Here is a 16,444-nt window from a genome sequence, read left to right as displayed (position 1 = left end):
AAAATACCCTCACTCGTGGCACTCCTGAAAATGGAGAACATCGACATCTGTGCAGTGACAGAGACCTGGTTCAAGGCTCCAGAGAGCATCCCTGCATTACCAGGCTATAATTCATACCACGCCTTTCAGCCACCTAACCTGGACCGAAACACTAAAGGTGGAGGCGTGGCCATATTCATTAAGGAAATCCACACCTCCAGGCTAGTTCTTCAGTATAATGTATAATGTATCTGAGATTATCCAAGTGCAACTAACTCTGGGAAAGACCACAATCCAAACTGTAGCTTGCTACAGATCCCCCACCATACCCCAGGACTCCTACTCCTCATTTCTTGATACACTGGAAAATATTAGGGTACAACCTAACACCCTAATAATGGGTGATTTCAGCTACCCCACCATTAACTGGGAAAACTACTCATGTACCAACTCTTTTGCTCAACGTTTTCTGGAATTCATAAATTCCAATGCCTTGGGTCAACTTATTCACACCCCCACCAGAGGCAGCAATATCCTAGTCCCAGTCTTTACCAACATGGACAACCGGTGTTCCACACCAGAGGTCAGTTCCTCATTGCTCATATCTGAACACAAGATAATCACCCTAGACGTCCATATCCTGCCACCACCCCCCATTAGGGAAACCACCATAAAAAATTTCTCCAAAGCCAACTTCACACTTCATAAGACAGAAGTGGCAAACTTCATGACACCCATGCAGATGGACAATAGAGGTACAACAGCTGAATCCTACATAAATGCACTTTATAAGCACTTACACGAGTGCATGGATCGTGCAATCACTAAAAGAACCAAGATGCTTTCCTTCCAAAAAAAGGAAGCCAATCTGGTGGTCACCTGCCATGAACAAACTCTACAACAAAAGAAAGAAACTGTTGCAAAAAAGAGTAAAATCCCATGATTGGAGGAACTCCCTGGTCAATAAGAAGCTGAGATTCCTCATAAAATCGTCCAAAGCTAGTTACGAAAACAAAATCACCACTAATTCTAAAGACAACCACAGAGCATTATATAGTGATGTCAAGAATCTCAATGGCAACACTCATATCTGCTCTGAGTTACAGCACAATAGCACTAAATTTACAGAACCAATTGATATTGCCAACATCCTGGCAGATAGGTTCACTGCTAACTTTACCCCCCTCTCACCCCATAAAGGGCCCATCTCTATACCGGAAGAATGCAAAGTTCCTGTAATCATGGCTGCACAGATAAAAAACACACTTTCCAAAGCCAAGAACACAGCATCCATGGGACCTGACAACATCCCAGGCTGCATTCTACACAAACTACAGAACGAACTGGCACACTACTGGAGTACCATGCTCAATCATAGCCTCACCTTAGGCTTTGTGCCCACTGAATGGCGCACAGTGACGGTTATCCCACGACACAAAGGGGAAGCCAACACAGACCCTGGGAACTACCACCCCATTAGCCTGACGTGCCTAGTCTGCAAGGCTATGGAACGTATCACCATGGAACTTATAAATAATGACATTGGTAATCTCCAAACTCTGGACCCCACCCAGTTCAGGTTTGTAAAAGGCAGATAATGTCTCCTAAACCTGATTGACTTCTTTGAAGCAGTCACCAAAGCCATAGATGAGGGTAAGGTAGTTCACACAGCCTATCTAGATCTTGCCAAGGCTTTCAACACCATTCCCCACTCTGGAATTATAGATAAACTCACTAAATTAGGTATAAATCCCTATGTCACAAAATGGTTTGCCAACTAGCTTACTGACAAAACCCATACTGTGAAAGTAGCAGACACCAAATCTGACTTCAGACCAGTGACAAGTGGAGTACCACAGGGTTCAGTCCTGGGTCCTCTCCTGTTTGGTATCTACTTCTCTGAAGTACAGGCTAACACAGAAGGTCTTTGGCTAATGAAGTTCACAGATGACTTCAAACTAGGAGCCATAATCAAAACTCTTAATGATGTGGACATCCTACAAAAGGGCCTCACTGAGACAGATGCCTGGTGTCAAAGCCATGGCCTCAGACTCAATGGCAAAAAGTGCATTGTCATCCCTTTTGGTAAAAGCTCTGTACCCATGAACTAACACATAGACGGTAGTCTACTTAACACCAAAAGTGTGATAAGAGACCTTAGGACACAGGTGGACAGTAGTTTCTCCTTTGATAATCACATCACCACAGTAGTCAGGATATCCTTCTATGTGGCACGCTTCATCACAAAAGGTTTCTCATCCAGGAAAAAAGAGGTCATTGTTCCCCTTTACTCGTCACTCATTAGACCCATTATAGAATACAGTGCCCCTTTTGGTATGTACCTCACAAGATGTCTACAACAACTGGAAAGGCCACAGAAATACCTCACAAAGAGGATTACTGGCCTCAAACAGATGCCCTATGCAGACCATCTCAAAAAACTCCAGCTTTACTCTGTCACATATAGCCTAGTCAGAGGCAATCTCTGCCTAACATACAAAGCTATGTCAAACCCAGAACTGTTGGACATGCTCCACTTAAAGAAATCCCAGTCCCTACACACTCTAGGGACCTAAACTTGTCACCACAATAAACAGAACATGCTGGAGGGATAGATTCCTGTCCCAGAGACTTCCCATACTCTGGAACAAATTACCTATCTATATCAAACAAAGCTCCTCATTAGCACTCTTCAAGAAAAATCTTGATGATTGGATGGGAGATAGGAAATTCACCCAAGGGATCACATCTGTGGCTCTGCTCGACAGGGGCACAGGAAAATAATTTTCTTGGGTGGCTAAAGCCAGGGTACCTTTTTGGCTAGGCTTATATAGGACCTAGGGCCAATAGCCTAGTACCTGCCTATGAACCTATGTTGTGTTAATTGACCTAACCTGTATTGGACAATTAGTCTGAACAGTGATCCTTTTACTGAATCCCAGACATATTATTTTTTAAGCCTACAGTTTTAAGAATGCTGTATGTTTATGCATTTGATAGCCTTTGTATTTATTATTCTAAGAGCATTGAAAGCTATATTTTTGTTTTCAGCTGATGGTTTTATAGATGCTGCAGTCTGCCAGTTTCAGTAGACAATCCTGGCCTGAATTTGAATTTAAATTTAAATAATTCATTTCTACTGCTTTAAAATATTCTTGCAAAATTATAAGGAAAGAATCCTGCCACTGTATTTATTTATTTTATTTACTGACATTTGTTAACTGGGTTTGTCCAGCTGGGCCAGAGACCCATTTTCAGTGGAGACCTAAGGGGAAAAGCTCCAGTTACAGACAGTGTACAATACATAAAAGTTCAATTTACAATACATAAAATTTCAGTTTATAATGCAAATACATAGAAATTTACAGTGTAAGATAAGAACATGAGTATGGTAAATCAGATCAGTAGATGTATACACAATAGCAGTAAAACTTTTTTTTTTGTTATGGTACATGTTCGGCAAATACTACTGTTAGAGCAATCCATAAAAGTTATGAAGTGGTGGAGTACTGTGCATGTTAAGGAAGTAGCATTTTGGGAATAGTACAGGTGTGAGATGTGAGAGATGAGAATGCATGTATAATGTGGAAGGGGTAGCAGGAGGTAGATTAGGATGCTAAGGCAATATGAGGAAAAAAATGGAAAAAATTAGGATAAAGGATAGTAGAGGAGCTAGGTAGGGTCATGACATGTACAAGTTTTGGTGTTAAGTAAGTGAAGTCTGAGTTCTTTCTTAAAGTGTATAGGGTAGGTAATGGAGCATATGTGTGTTGGAAGTTTATTCTTAGCTTGGGATACAGAGAAAATCCAAAGCATAAACATTGGCAGGAACACCACAGCTTCACACAGTAAAAGTATTTATTTGTCAAAATGGACCAGGTAAGTGCTTTCACGTTGTAAAACTATTGCTTCTTCAGATCGTGGGATACAGAGGATTTGTACAGTAGTTTACCGATAGATTTCTTTGTTTGGTAAATGTCTAAGAGTTGCTGGTTTGAGGTGCGGAGTGTGCGAGTGGGGGTATAGCTGGATACTAAGGAAGAGAGAGCAGGCAGCAGGATGGTTTGTATAGTATGGAGTGAGTGATCTGAAATTGTGATAGAAGGAGTTGTTGTGGAAGTTCAAGCCATTGTAGAGAGTTGAGTGCAAGGCAATGGTGTGAGTTATAAGGGGAGTTTGTGGCAAATCTTGCTATTTTGTGGTATGTTTGTTGGAGCTTGGCCAGGGTAGTGGACTGAATGTTAGTTAGCATTGGGGTGGCATAGGGAAGGGAGGGGCGAAGAACAGCCTGTGCCAGGGAGAGTCTAGCATTGGAAGTCAAGAATTTTCAGTTGCGATAAAGCAAACCCAATTTTTGGTGATTTTATTTTATACTTTGAAGGATATGTAAGTTAAATTTAAGTTCATTGCCAATGATAACACCTAAAACCTTTGTGTGGGAGTTAGGTTGTATGGTGGTGTTATTGGAGGATGTGATGACAAAGGTAGATTTAAGGTGAGAGACAGAATGAGGGAGAAATAGCAGGCAATTGTTTTTTGGGGGGTTTAGGATGAGTAAATTATCAGACAGACCCTTTTCAATGGATAGAAAAGTTTCTTGGGCAAGAGTGTGAGGGTCAGAGATATTGCTGGAAGTGCAGATAAGAGTTGAGTCATCAACATATTGAATTAGAGCAGATTGCAGGAAGTATAAAGTTCATTAATAAAGATGTTGAACAGGAGGGGACCCAAGATAGAACCTTGCATGATCTGATTGCACTTAAGGAAAGCAGAAAGCAGGATCTCAGATATATGCATGTATGTCAGGACAAGTAAAATATTTTACTATAGCACTTAAATAACAAATATCACTTTTCTAGAAAGAAAAGAATATAATTTTTAGACCTTACTGTGAAAAAAAAAACACAGTAAAGATATCTAAATCTAATTATATATACACAGACATATATATTATAGATATAGATATATCTATTTATCTATAATTTACTGATTTGTTCTGGAAAAAATCTTGTTTGCTGTGAATTGAATGTAAAAAAAAAAGATAATAAAAAAACAGCACCAGAAAGGCTATATAGTACTGTTGGTGGTACCTAGAAATACAAGACCATAACACTGCATTTGTAATATTCTAGCAACTTTCTTAGAATAATATCTAATGACTCTCAGCTATAGAATGAACTTAGTAGTTCCAGGTATAATATCACACATACATAATTGTATCTTCAAATAATGTACTTTGCTGTACAAATGTTTAAATTTGATGATGGAGTCAGTCATTCCAATGACAAAAAACTTCAACTGTTCTTAAAACATATGTAAGGTTTTTTGATTATGATCAAAGAAAACTCTGTAATGATATATTTCAGTCACCTATGGCATAATCCAGCCTGCAAAAAAGTCATAAACCATCCTAAAGTAGAAATTGAGTGTACAGCATTATATCAGACTATGATACCAAAATGCCACAAAACCCTACATTTATACATACATATAAAATACCATGCAATCTCCCTTTGAGATTTCAATTTAAAGCATTCAGGAAATAACAACACTGTAAGTATCTAAAATGCAAATATGACAGCTGTTCTACGCTTACAGAGTTCAGTGAAGCTCAGTGCTGAACATGATATCAGCAGATTATGTTCAGCACAAGGTGTTCTGGTGATGCCAAGTTTGCAGTCACAGAAATACTGGTTTGTCTGGTGAAGTGTAGAGGATTTTACTTCTGATGCAATGACAGCTCCATAAAATAAATTCTGGACCAGTATTGCATAGTCTAGCCTGAGGAGAAGTTACATAAAAACCATTAATTCAAACCAAGCATAATTCAGCATGCTAGACTATAATGACTGAAAAGCCTTCCTTTGGTGCTGTGAGTTACTCGGCTATATAACTAAAACAAGTCTATTATTCTGCTTTTAGAGATATCAGTATAGCACTGTGATGAATTTTAACAAAACTACTTGTATTCCATAGTGCACATAATTTTGTGATGATTAATTTCCAGTCACAGACAAGTTGCTTTGTCTGATATAATACTTAGGATTTGTACAAGGGATAAAATGAAAATTTAGTAAAGATATATCCTAAGCAGATATTGCACAGCCATTCTTTTAGGTTAAAGTCATATTACGTACCACTAAAGAACACTGAAAATAAGGTAGCATGCCAGATATTGATAGTGAAGTGACTGTGAAACCCTTCCATTCTTACCTGTGTGTAAAATGCTGCAAGTCAGCCTCCATTTGAGACTTTATTGCAAGACTTTCAGGTAATTACACCAGGACACACAGCAACAAAATACATATATAAATGGCATTCTACCTTTTAGGATTTCAGCACATTCACTGCTAAAGTTGGCACCAGCAAAATGTTCTCATCAGTACATGGAGCTTCATATGATGTCAGATTTGTACTCACAAAATATTGCTTGGTGTGGTAAAATATGTATGGGTTTTACTTCTGATGCAGTGACATCTTAGTAAAAATATATTCTGTCAGGTGGTTCATAACTAGTCTGAAAAGAAGTCATATAAGCAACATTAATGGGAACCAAGAATAATGCAGCAGGCCAGAACAGGATAGAGAAATGGCTGTTAAACTCTACATTTGGCATCTATATAAAAGAGCCATGCATCAGTTCTGCTTTTAGATTTCATCGAAGATCTTTTTGCCAATAGTAACCATATATCTGGCTCAGTTACAAAATGAATGCACCTAAGTCTGCTACACTAATGTCTTCTGGAGTTAAACCTCCAACATTATTTTTACTGCACACTAGTCCTGAAAAGAACAGTCATATTGTCTTAACTATGCATATACTGTCTAGACTATTATCTACAGAACTATGTACTATGTTACTTTAGTTAGATAATCAAGTTGTATTGCCTTTGTGGAACTTTTCTCCCAGGTCTCCACTGAAAAAGGGCTCTGATCCAGCTGGACTAACCCAGTCAACAAATGTAAAATAAATAAATAAATAAATAATATCGCTAATGATGACATTCTAGCCATTGGTACTCAAAAGTCAGACTGACTGACAAGCTTGCAAGAATGTAAGAGATAGAGAAGAGATACCTTAAACAAAACTAAAAAAAATTAATTTCATATCAAAGATATATAATAAGTGATTTGTATGATGATCTTTGATCAAGTAAAGAATTTTGTTTGTGTTAGTATATTGACAAGAACAAAAAAATGTGTAGTGTTCTGTAAGGCTGCATTTTTACCATTAGTACAAGGTAATGGTAAATTTGTAGCAGATAAATGGAAGTCATGTTAAAGTGTTAAGTCTCTGAAATAATTTATTTCAGACTATTTATTGAAATACTATACCTCGTGCTTCCTTCTTTTTTTATTCTGCTGCAGTGTATGGGTTAACAAAACTGATTAACAACCACATGAAGAAGTTAAGCATTATAAAATGACATTGCTGTTATCAAATTACACAAAAAACTGGAAGTTATTGCACAATCTAAGATTATCATAACATTGTTAATACACCACATCACTATCTCAAGTATATGGTCCAGCTGTTGCTACAATGTATTCTACATAGAAAGTGAAACAGTCAACCATAACTTTCTATTCGGTTTCACTGTAAACACACAGGGAACATCCAAGAGGTAGAAAGGGACAGCAGAACAAAAACTGAGCCCCAAATTATTAATAGAAAGCAAAGTATATGAGATATGGAAAAGTCATACTTAACGTCTGCTACAAATGGGAGTATAAAACAGAGTAGAACTTTAATCATTACATTTTTTTGTAAAATGTGAAAAGAAAAATATACAAAAGGAATATTTGCCATGAAATAAACTAGAATTGTACAAATAAGAAAATAAAAGTCTCATTAATAGGGCCATAATAACATTAGAATCCTAATAATGTTCATGGAGAAACATCAGAAAAATTGTCATACATGGTGAAAAACTGGTAAAATATCTTGCAAAGCACTGCGGTTACACTAAGTGCTACAAACGGCTTAAGAACCAAGGAATCACCAGTAGTAAACTATAAACAATGTTGCAACATAATTAGAAGTGAATATTTGCAAAATTCATGAATTTACTTAAATCTTTTAGTTATTTAGTTTAAAAATGTTAAAATACTCACTTTTATAACACCTGCTTATGGTGTTTCCAAGTGAATATGAAATTATAATCAAACTGTACTGTCAATTTTATGAAAAATAGACACATTAATACACGTCACTTAGTATAGTATATGAACTGAGATGCTAACACAAAGGCTTATGACTGGGTTGCCCAGTAAAAAATATGTTTATGTTACCTTGAAATGGATTTCAAGAAATTCACTTTAAGAAAGAATCTCAAGAGTTAAATTTGTATAAATCCATTTTAAGAACATACACACTGAATTTATGATTAGTGTGTTGATAATTTTCTATAGTATACAGAGCCTTCAGGTACATAATTTAAGTCTGAAATTACATTACAGCTCACCTTTTCCCATATTTGTGGATAACTTTCTTGCTCAGCCCCAAAAGAGAACTATATTCAAAGAGGCTGCATCCAGACAAAATCTGTATTACTGTATATACCTGATTACCATATAAGAGGACCTTTAATAGTAAGTATGGAAGAGGCCTATCTTTCACACAACAGCAGGTTACTGCCATAATATTTCACCAATATAATACAGCTTTATGTGTGCAAATATACACAGTCCATAACACTCCCTTTCATCTATCAGTGTTTTCATACATTCTTTTAGATAAGAAAGATGACTTTACCTTGTATTTAGTTCTTCTACCTCTACTGGAGATGAAGTTCTGTTTTCTGTGAGATTTAGGTTATGCCTAGAACTGTTGAGTGTCTGACCTACAAAGGAAAAATAAATAATAGAGTATAATATTGTACTTATAGCAGGCTGATAACAAAACTACAATACAGATCAAGCTGTTTTTTTCTTAACTGCACAAATTAATTGAGAAAATCAGGTCAGTAAAATTAAAAAATATATATTTATTAATGCAGAACCCTGACATACTGGAGCTTAACTGAAGCAAAGTTGCTAAAATGGTTAGACAAAAACAAAATGAGAAAATGTGAGCCAAAAAAGGGCTGGAAATAACAACAACACTTCTCTAATTCATTCTAAATATTCTGAAATACAATATGCATTTGGAGAAGGTGTATGCAAACTTACACAAATGTTCCAGAAGTAAATATCCAAGCACACAGCAGATGCGTTCATACACAGCATCCAAGTGTGAAATATGGCTTTAGTGTGAAATTTGCCCAACTGATGAGATAGGGGTTTGTCGTGTCACATATTCCTCCACTTGACATAAATGCTAAAGTGGAACTGTTGTAGAGTACCTCCTAGATTGTCTATGACCTTTGTTGGCATTTTTCAAGATTAATATGCCCAGGGGAAACTACTGTATACTTAAATGAGACTGTGCAAAAAAAAAAAAAAAAAACATTACTATCCCTGGCGAACAGTCTTTCTTTCTGGACTATTCATGATCTTCTAACGTCATCTGTACTCAGGGACCAAAATGTGGTTGAATTGTGGCACCACAGACTATAGATTCTGGCCCCCAAGAAACTTGTAAGTATCATGGATTTTCTGTTTGAATGAGAGACGGCAAGACCAGATGGATGAGCTTTGAAAGATGATTGTCTGGGTCGCTGTATCTTTTAAAAGAAGAAACCAACTAGGCATGGTGCTCCAAGTGTTTTAGGCAATCAAAAAGTCATATATCTTGGACACTGTCTCATTTTTTTCAGGCAGTAGCTTACAATTTGTACACATGATCACTTTTTTCCATTTTCTGTTATACAACTACTTACAAAAACTAGTTCTGAACTATGTACACCATTACCTTAACATTTGACAATGCTGCACATAGCCTCTTTGGCTTTTTCCATCCCTTGTACAACTAATGCAGATCACATTGTTTCACACATTTACACATCTATCTCTCTGGTCTTCATTAGCACTTTACCATGGTGAACTCAGATTGATAATCAACTTGTAAAATGGAGTGACCTGCTGAGTTTGTGAAAGGCAGTACTGCATTTCAATGCATTAAACATCTGAAATGGAAGGGAGAATGATGCTGAGCTGTCTTCAGATGTCCCAAAGAATTCTTCCTAGATAAAAAATAAGTTATTTCTTACCATAACATTTCATCTGTGTTGCAGATCTTTGTTTATTCATTACTAATTGGACCTTGGTTCCATCCTCAGAAACGATACGGCCATTTCCAAGCTCATGCCAACCAAAAACTCTCAGCTAAGACCTACATAATGCCCCTGTCCTAATTACTCTAGATAGAGTTTGCCCGACCCTAGATAATAGACATAGTAATAGAAAAAATAGTAGAAGGCTCTGTCTGTGCAAGTACCCTAACCAGGAATACCTAAAGTCCACCAGGAGTCCAGGCAGGGGGAAGGAAGGCGGGAAGGAATGAATGAACAAAGATCTAATACCATAGCTCTCAACCTTCCATTACCAAAATGAGGAATACTTGCCTTTATAATGTGGAACAAATGGACAAAATGTGGAACACATACTAATGGCTTACCAACAACTTCAACTAGGAAGGTCATAGGATGGTTAAAATATGCTGACTTTACTTATAAAGAAGATATGATTAATTTCTATTTACCATGGATTTCACTTAAAAAAAATTCCTAACACTGAATGTGTGACAGACTCTTTCAGTGTGGAACTTCGAGGAACATGAACTTTTTAAGACCCCAAATGAGGTACGTTCCTCATAATGAGGTACACTTGAGAGGTATGTCTACTACACAGATGGAATGTTATGGTAAGACATAACTTCTTTATCTTATGTTGTAAATCTTTGTTCATTAATTACTAATAGGACCGAGTCCCCAAGCTACTTGAGTCCTATTTGGCCCTAAGGAAGGATATTCCTGAGCACCATAGAACCAAAAGATGCTTGTCCCCTGGAGGCCAAATTCAATTTTTAATGAGAGATAAAGGTATGAGGTCTTGCCCAAGTGGCTGCTGTGCAGATATAATCCATAGAGGCTCTGGAATGAAATGCTACAGAAGTAGCCATAGATCTGGTAGAATGAGCCTTTATTCTGGAAGGCAAGGATAGCTTATTCTGTTGGTAGATAAAGGTAATGACATTTCTAAGCCAGGAGGATAAAGTCACTTTGGAAACAGGTTTACCCAATCTGGGTCCTGCAAAGGCCACAAACAATTCATATGTTTTCCTGAAAGATTTAATCCTGTCCAAATAACAACAAAGCTGCCAGTGCACATCAAGGGTGTGCAAAAAGTACTCCCCTCTATTAAAATGCTGAGGGAAAAAAAAACGGCAAGTCAATAGATTGGTTAATGAAAAAAACAGAAATTACCTTGGGCAAGAAAGAAGGGTCAGTACGAAGGGACACCCTATCTGTGTGGAAGATCAAGTAAGGTCTCTTGACACTCAAGGCCTGCAGCTCAGATATTCTCACTGAGGTAAGTGCTACTAGAAGTAAGGTTTTCCATGACAAAAATTTTAAATCACATGAATCAAAGGACTCGAAAGGAGGACCTGTGAGAGACTGAAGTATCAAAGTCAAGCCCCAGGGTTCTAAGGGAGGTTTGATCGGAGGTTTAACATGTAATACTCCTTTGAAAAGGGTCTTGGATAGGTGGTGTGACATAAGTGAAGAATTATCAAGGCCATTATGAAAATTGGCAATAGCTGCTAAATGTACAGTGATCGTTGAAGCTGAGGCTCCTGCATGTAAAAGAGTAGTCAGGTATTGTAGGGTCTTTTGAATAGGGGTAGAGAAAGGATCTAAGTTCTGGTCTTTGGCCCAAATAGAGAACCTAGTCCATTTACTAGAATAAACTTTCCTGGTGGAAGGTTTGTGTGAAGCCAGAAGAATCTCATGAACAGGAGATGGGATGTCAGGCAGCCTGGCAATCATTGGAAATGGAGGAACCAAGCTGTGAGCTTGAGACTGTGCAGGTTTGGATGAATCAGTCCCTGAGGATGAGATAACAGGTCCTGGGAATGATCCAGGATCCACGGGCTGTGAATCAGATGAGGCCATAGAAACAGGAACCAGACTTGAAGGGGCCAACAGGGGGCAATGAGGATCACTTTGCTTCTCAACCTCTGAGCTTTCTGGAGAAATTTTGGGATAAGGGGCAATGGGGGAAAGGCATACAGAAGATCTGGGGGCCAATCGTACATTAAAGCATCCCTCAGTGGTTCCCCCTGAGGGGGAATCAGGGCAAAATAGCTTCTGCATTTGTAGTTAAGGGGGGAAGCAAGGCTTGCCCCAGTGTTGGAAGATCCGATCTGCTGTTAAATGGTTGAGGGATCACTCGTGAGGCATCAGGATGTTCCTGCTCAGATTGTCCTCAATAAGGTTGGAACTCCTGGGAATGTGCATTGCTATAAGAAAGCGGTTGGAAGCTATCACCCAGTGCCAAATCCTCATGGCTTCCTAACACAGGGGGTAAGACCTGGTTCCACCTTGCTTGTTGATATATCAGATGACTGACGTGTTGTCTGACTGAATTGCAATGGTCCCAGAGGGTAGGGATGCATGGAACGCTTGTAACGCTAAGTGAACTGCCCTCAGTTCCAGGACATTTATGTGCAAATTGGCCTCCATGGGGGACCAGGTGCCTTGGTTAGTCTTTTCCCTGGAAATGCCCGCCCCAACAGGGAAGTGTCCATGGTCACAGTGGCTGTGGGCTGGGAAAGACAGAATGGTCGACACCAAAGATTAATTTGTGGCTTCATCCACCATAGCATTTCTTCCTTGCAATGGTTTGTAAGAAGTATCATGTGGTCAAGTGGGTGAACATTGTGTGGAAAGGAGCCACTGCAGAATTCTCATGTGCAGTCTCTCCAGTGGTACTAATGATGGAGCCTAAGAGTTGCAGTACAAGACGTGCTGATACATAGGTCTGAGGAAGGTTTTGGATCTGGTGTCTTATTTTCGAAAGCCCATGGGGGGGGGAGCTTGACCAGATGTTGTGTCAAAGACCGCGCCAATAAATTCCAGTGTCTTTGTTGGGGACATTTGAGATTTGTCTTTGTTGATTGTAATCTCCAAGTGGAGAGCGAGACCTTGAGTGTAAGAGAGGCTGCGGACTAGGAAATTCCTAGTCGGAGTGGTAAAGAGCCAGTTGTCTAGATAGGGAAACACCTGGAATCCTTATATTCGAAGATGAGCTACCACAACTGCCATACATTTGGTGAACACTCCGGGAGCTGTCGAGAGACCAAATGGCAGTGCCCTGAACTGGTAGTGTTGGCTCCCAGCCGGAAGCGGAGAAACCTCTGGGAGTGGTGATCCATCTTTATGTGGTAGTACGCATCCTGGAGGTCTATAGAGCACATTCAGTTGCCCCTCCCTAGGAAGGGAAGAATGGACTGTACCGTGACCATCCAGAATTTTTGAGGTTTGATAAATTTGTTCAATAGGCTGAGATCCAGGATTGGTCTCCAGGCCCCTGTATTTTTGGCACTAAAAAGAACCTTGAGTAAAACCTGGATCCTGTCTGGTCTGGTGGGACTGGCTGGATGACTCTTTTTCTTAGCAGCTTTTCTATTTCTAAGGCTGCAAATTCCCTCTGATTGGGTGGTACATCGGGGATTCTTTTGATGGGTCTGGGAGTTAAATTGAATGGTATTTGGTAGCCTCTGGATATTATTCTCTGCACCCAAACATCAGTAGTAATAAGATGCCAGACTGGTAGGTGCAGAGAAAAATGACCTACGACTGCTTCCAGAGGAAAGCAATTGGGCCACTGTTCAGGAGTGCTGGTAGGGTCTGCCAGAGAAAGAATATCTAGCGCCCTGATTACGTGGACCCCTTCTACCCTGAAAGGGGTATCTTCCATATGAGTTGCCCCCTCTGCCCCATGGGGGGTTGTTCACCATGAGTGTCACGAAAAGATCCTTGGGATTTCTTGAACCACATTTTTCTTCCCTTCTGGTTCCTGGAATAGGACCTCTGGGGGTTGGAAAAGCAAATGCTCACAGCAGACAAGGTATTTCCATCTTTCTGACTATGTGCAAGTCTGTCTCTTACATTGGGTTCAAAAAGTGCAGATTCGTCAACAGGTGCATTGATGAAGAAAGATGTAAAGGGGTCTGCGAAGTCACACAACCGCATCCAAGCATTACGTCTCATGACAATGCCTGATGTGGCAGCTCGAGCTGCCCCCTCGGTGGTGTGAGATATCAACACATCAAGGAGTTTGAGATGGATTCAAGGGTAGCTAGCTGCAAGGCAACATTATCATGCAACTCATCAGGCAGTACCCCCACCAAAGGGGAAGACAATTCAGAGATTAGGTCTCTTTGAAGGCGAGTAAAGAGTGCCAGATAGTTCAGCGACCAAATGGCGAAAGTCGCTGAAGCATAGTTCCGCTTCTCTAGTCTGTCCATGGTCTGGGATTCCCTGTTTGGAGGATATACAGTGGAACTATCTGCTGCCAGTTCCCTCTTGGTGGCTGCTGCCACCATAGTCTCAACTGTCAACTGCTTGTACCAGTGGGGCTGGTCTTCAGGTGTAGATAAAATTTTGTCTGGCCTATGGGGGACAGGTTCTCTGTTGTTTGGGGCCTTCCAGGTACACTGCACAATGAGTTTAACAAGGTCATTTGCTGGTGGGGTCACCCAGGAAGTAGATGGCTGGGCACGGAAGGCCTGCAAGAACACATATTCCTCAGAAGAAGGGTTAGAGGACTTCCAGTCTCCCCGCTGCTTGAGGATTTCGAGAATGTCTCCGAATGATAAGTCATCTGGGGGAGACTGTGGGGACCCTTCCACCTCATCACAGTCAGTGTCTTTGGTGATAGATTCCTCCGGGAAATCAAGGTGCTTCCTCTTGCACCATTTCTTCCGGGGTGGCTCCCCAGTGGGATCTTCTGAAGAGGACTCCAAAGAAGGAGTTCCCTTCAAAGGGGGTTCTTGTGACTCCCCTGCCGGGTCCTGAAATAGAAGGTTGGGAGAGGTGCATGCTGGGGGGGTTCTGGTACTGATGTCATTGGTGCTGACTGCGAGCCTTCAGAGTGAAGGACCCTCTCCATCATCTGGACAGTAGGCCCACCCGAGGAGGGATGGGAGCCCGGAACCGGGAGGGACAACCCCGGAACTGGGGTCACACCCCACTCTGAGGAGCCCACCTCCAGGTGAGGAGCTCTGAGGGAATTGGAAGCCATCTGAGCCATGGACATAGATGGTACCAGTGAGAAAATAGGCACCGGGCTAGGTACCAAGGTATGGACGGTCCAAGCACTGCTCTGAGAGAGCATCGGCTCCACCGGAGCTGATGCAGCAAGAGTGGTCAGTGCTGACAGGAGAAACACTGCTGTTGGAACAGAGACACTATGCACCAGAGTGGACATTGGTACCGAGATTTCCAGGATCTGGGTAGAGGTCGGAGGAGCCTTAAAACACTGGATCCTACCCAGTTTGGGTTCATGAAGGGCCGATCTTGTCTCCTGAATCTGATTGACTTCTTCTAATCAGTCTCCAGAGCTGTGGATGAGGGTAAGGCAGTCCACACAGCCTATCTGGACCTTGGCAAGGCCTTTGACACCATCCCCCACTCTGGAATCATGGATAAACTTACTAAGCTGGGCATTAATCCCTATGTCACTCAATGGGTTGACAACTGGCTTACTGACAGAATCCACACTGTAAAAGTAGCTGACTCCAAATCCAGCTCCAGACAAGTGACAAGTGGAGTACCTCAGGGTTCAGTCCTGAGACCGCTCTTGTATGGTATCTACTTCTCTGAAGTACAGGCCAACACTAAGGGACTCTGGCTAACAAAGTTCTCAGATGACTGCAAACTGGGAGCCATTATTGAATCCCCAAATTATGTGGATACTCTACAAAAGGGCCTTACAGAAACAGTTGCTTGGTGCCAGAGCCATGGCTCAAGCTCAATGCCAAGAAATGTATAGTTATTCCCTTTGGGAAAAAACATGTACCCATGAACTACCACATAGGTGGCAGTACACTAAACACCGAAAGTGTGATAAGAGACTTAGGGACACAGGTGGACAGTGGTCTCACCTTCAATAACCACATTGTCACAACAGTCAGGAAATCCTTCTATGTGGCACACCTCATCACTAAGGGCTTTTCATCCCTCATTAGACCCATTATAGAATACAATGCCCCATTTGGTATGTACCTCTCAAGACATCTGCAATAACTGGAATGGCCGCAGAAATACCTCACTAAAAGAATCACAGGCCTAAAGCAGATACCCTATACTGACTGCCTTAAAAAACTCCAGCTATACTCTGTCGCATATTGTCTACTCCGAGGCGATTTCTGCTTAACATACAAGGCCATGTCAAACCCAGAGCTGCTGGACATGCTACACTTAAAGAAATCCCAATCCCTCAGAGTCACAGGCTCCAGGGATCTAAACCTTGTCAGCACAATAAACAAAACATGCTGGAGGGATAGCTTCCTGACACA

At 40.6% G+C, this 16,444-nt stretch overlaps 1 protein-coding gene across 1 annotated transcript in view; it reads right to left on the bottom strand.

The window, feature by feature from the left end:
* The window catches only part of CCDC13 (coiled-coil domain containing 13), a 977,767-nt gene that overhangs the window by 128,925 nt on the left and 832,398 nt on the right, over positions 1 to 16,444 (bottom strand). Inside the window, exon 15 of the mRNA XM_044066042.1 lies at positions 8,735 to 8,822. Within this exon, the coding sequence (XP_043921977.1) occupies positions 8,735 to 8,822 (88 nt within the window). The remainder of the gene's footprint in view (positions 1 to 8,734; positions 8,823 to 16,444) is intronic.

The sequence above is a fragment of the Protopterus annectens genome, chromosome 3.part0 (assembly GCF_019279795.1).
Source record: "Protopterus annectens isolate FY-2018-M chromosome 3.part0, PAN1.0, whole genome shotgun sequence".
NCBI lineage: Eukaryota > Metazoa > Chordata > Ceratodontiformes > Protopteridae > Protopterus > Protopterus annectens.
Note: the sequence above shows the minus strand (reverse complement) of the source record. Positions and strands in the feature narration are given on the sequence as shown.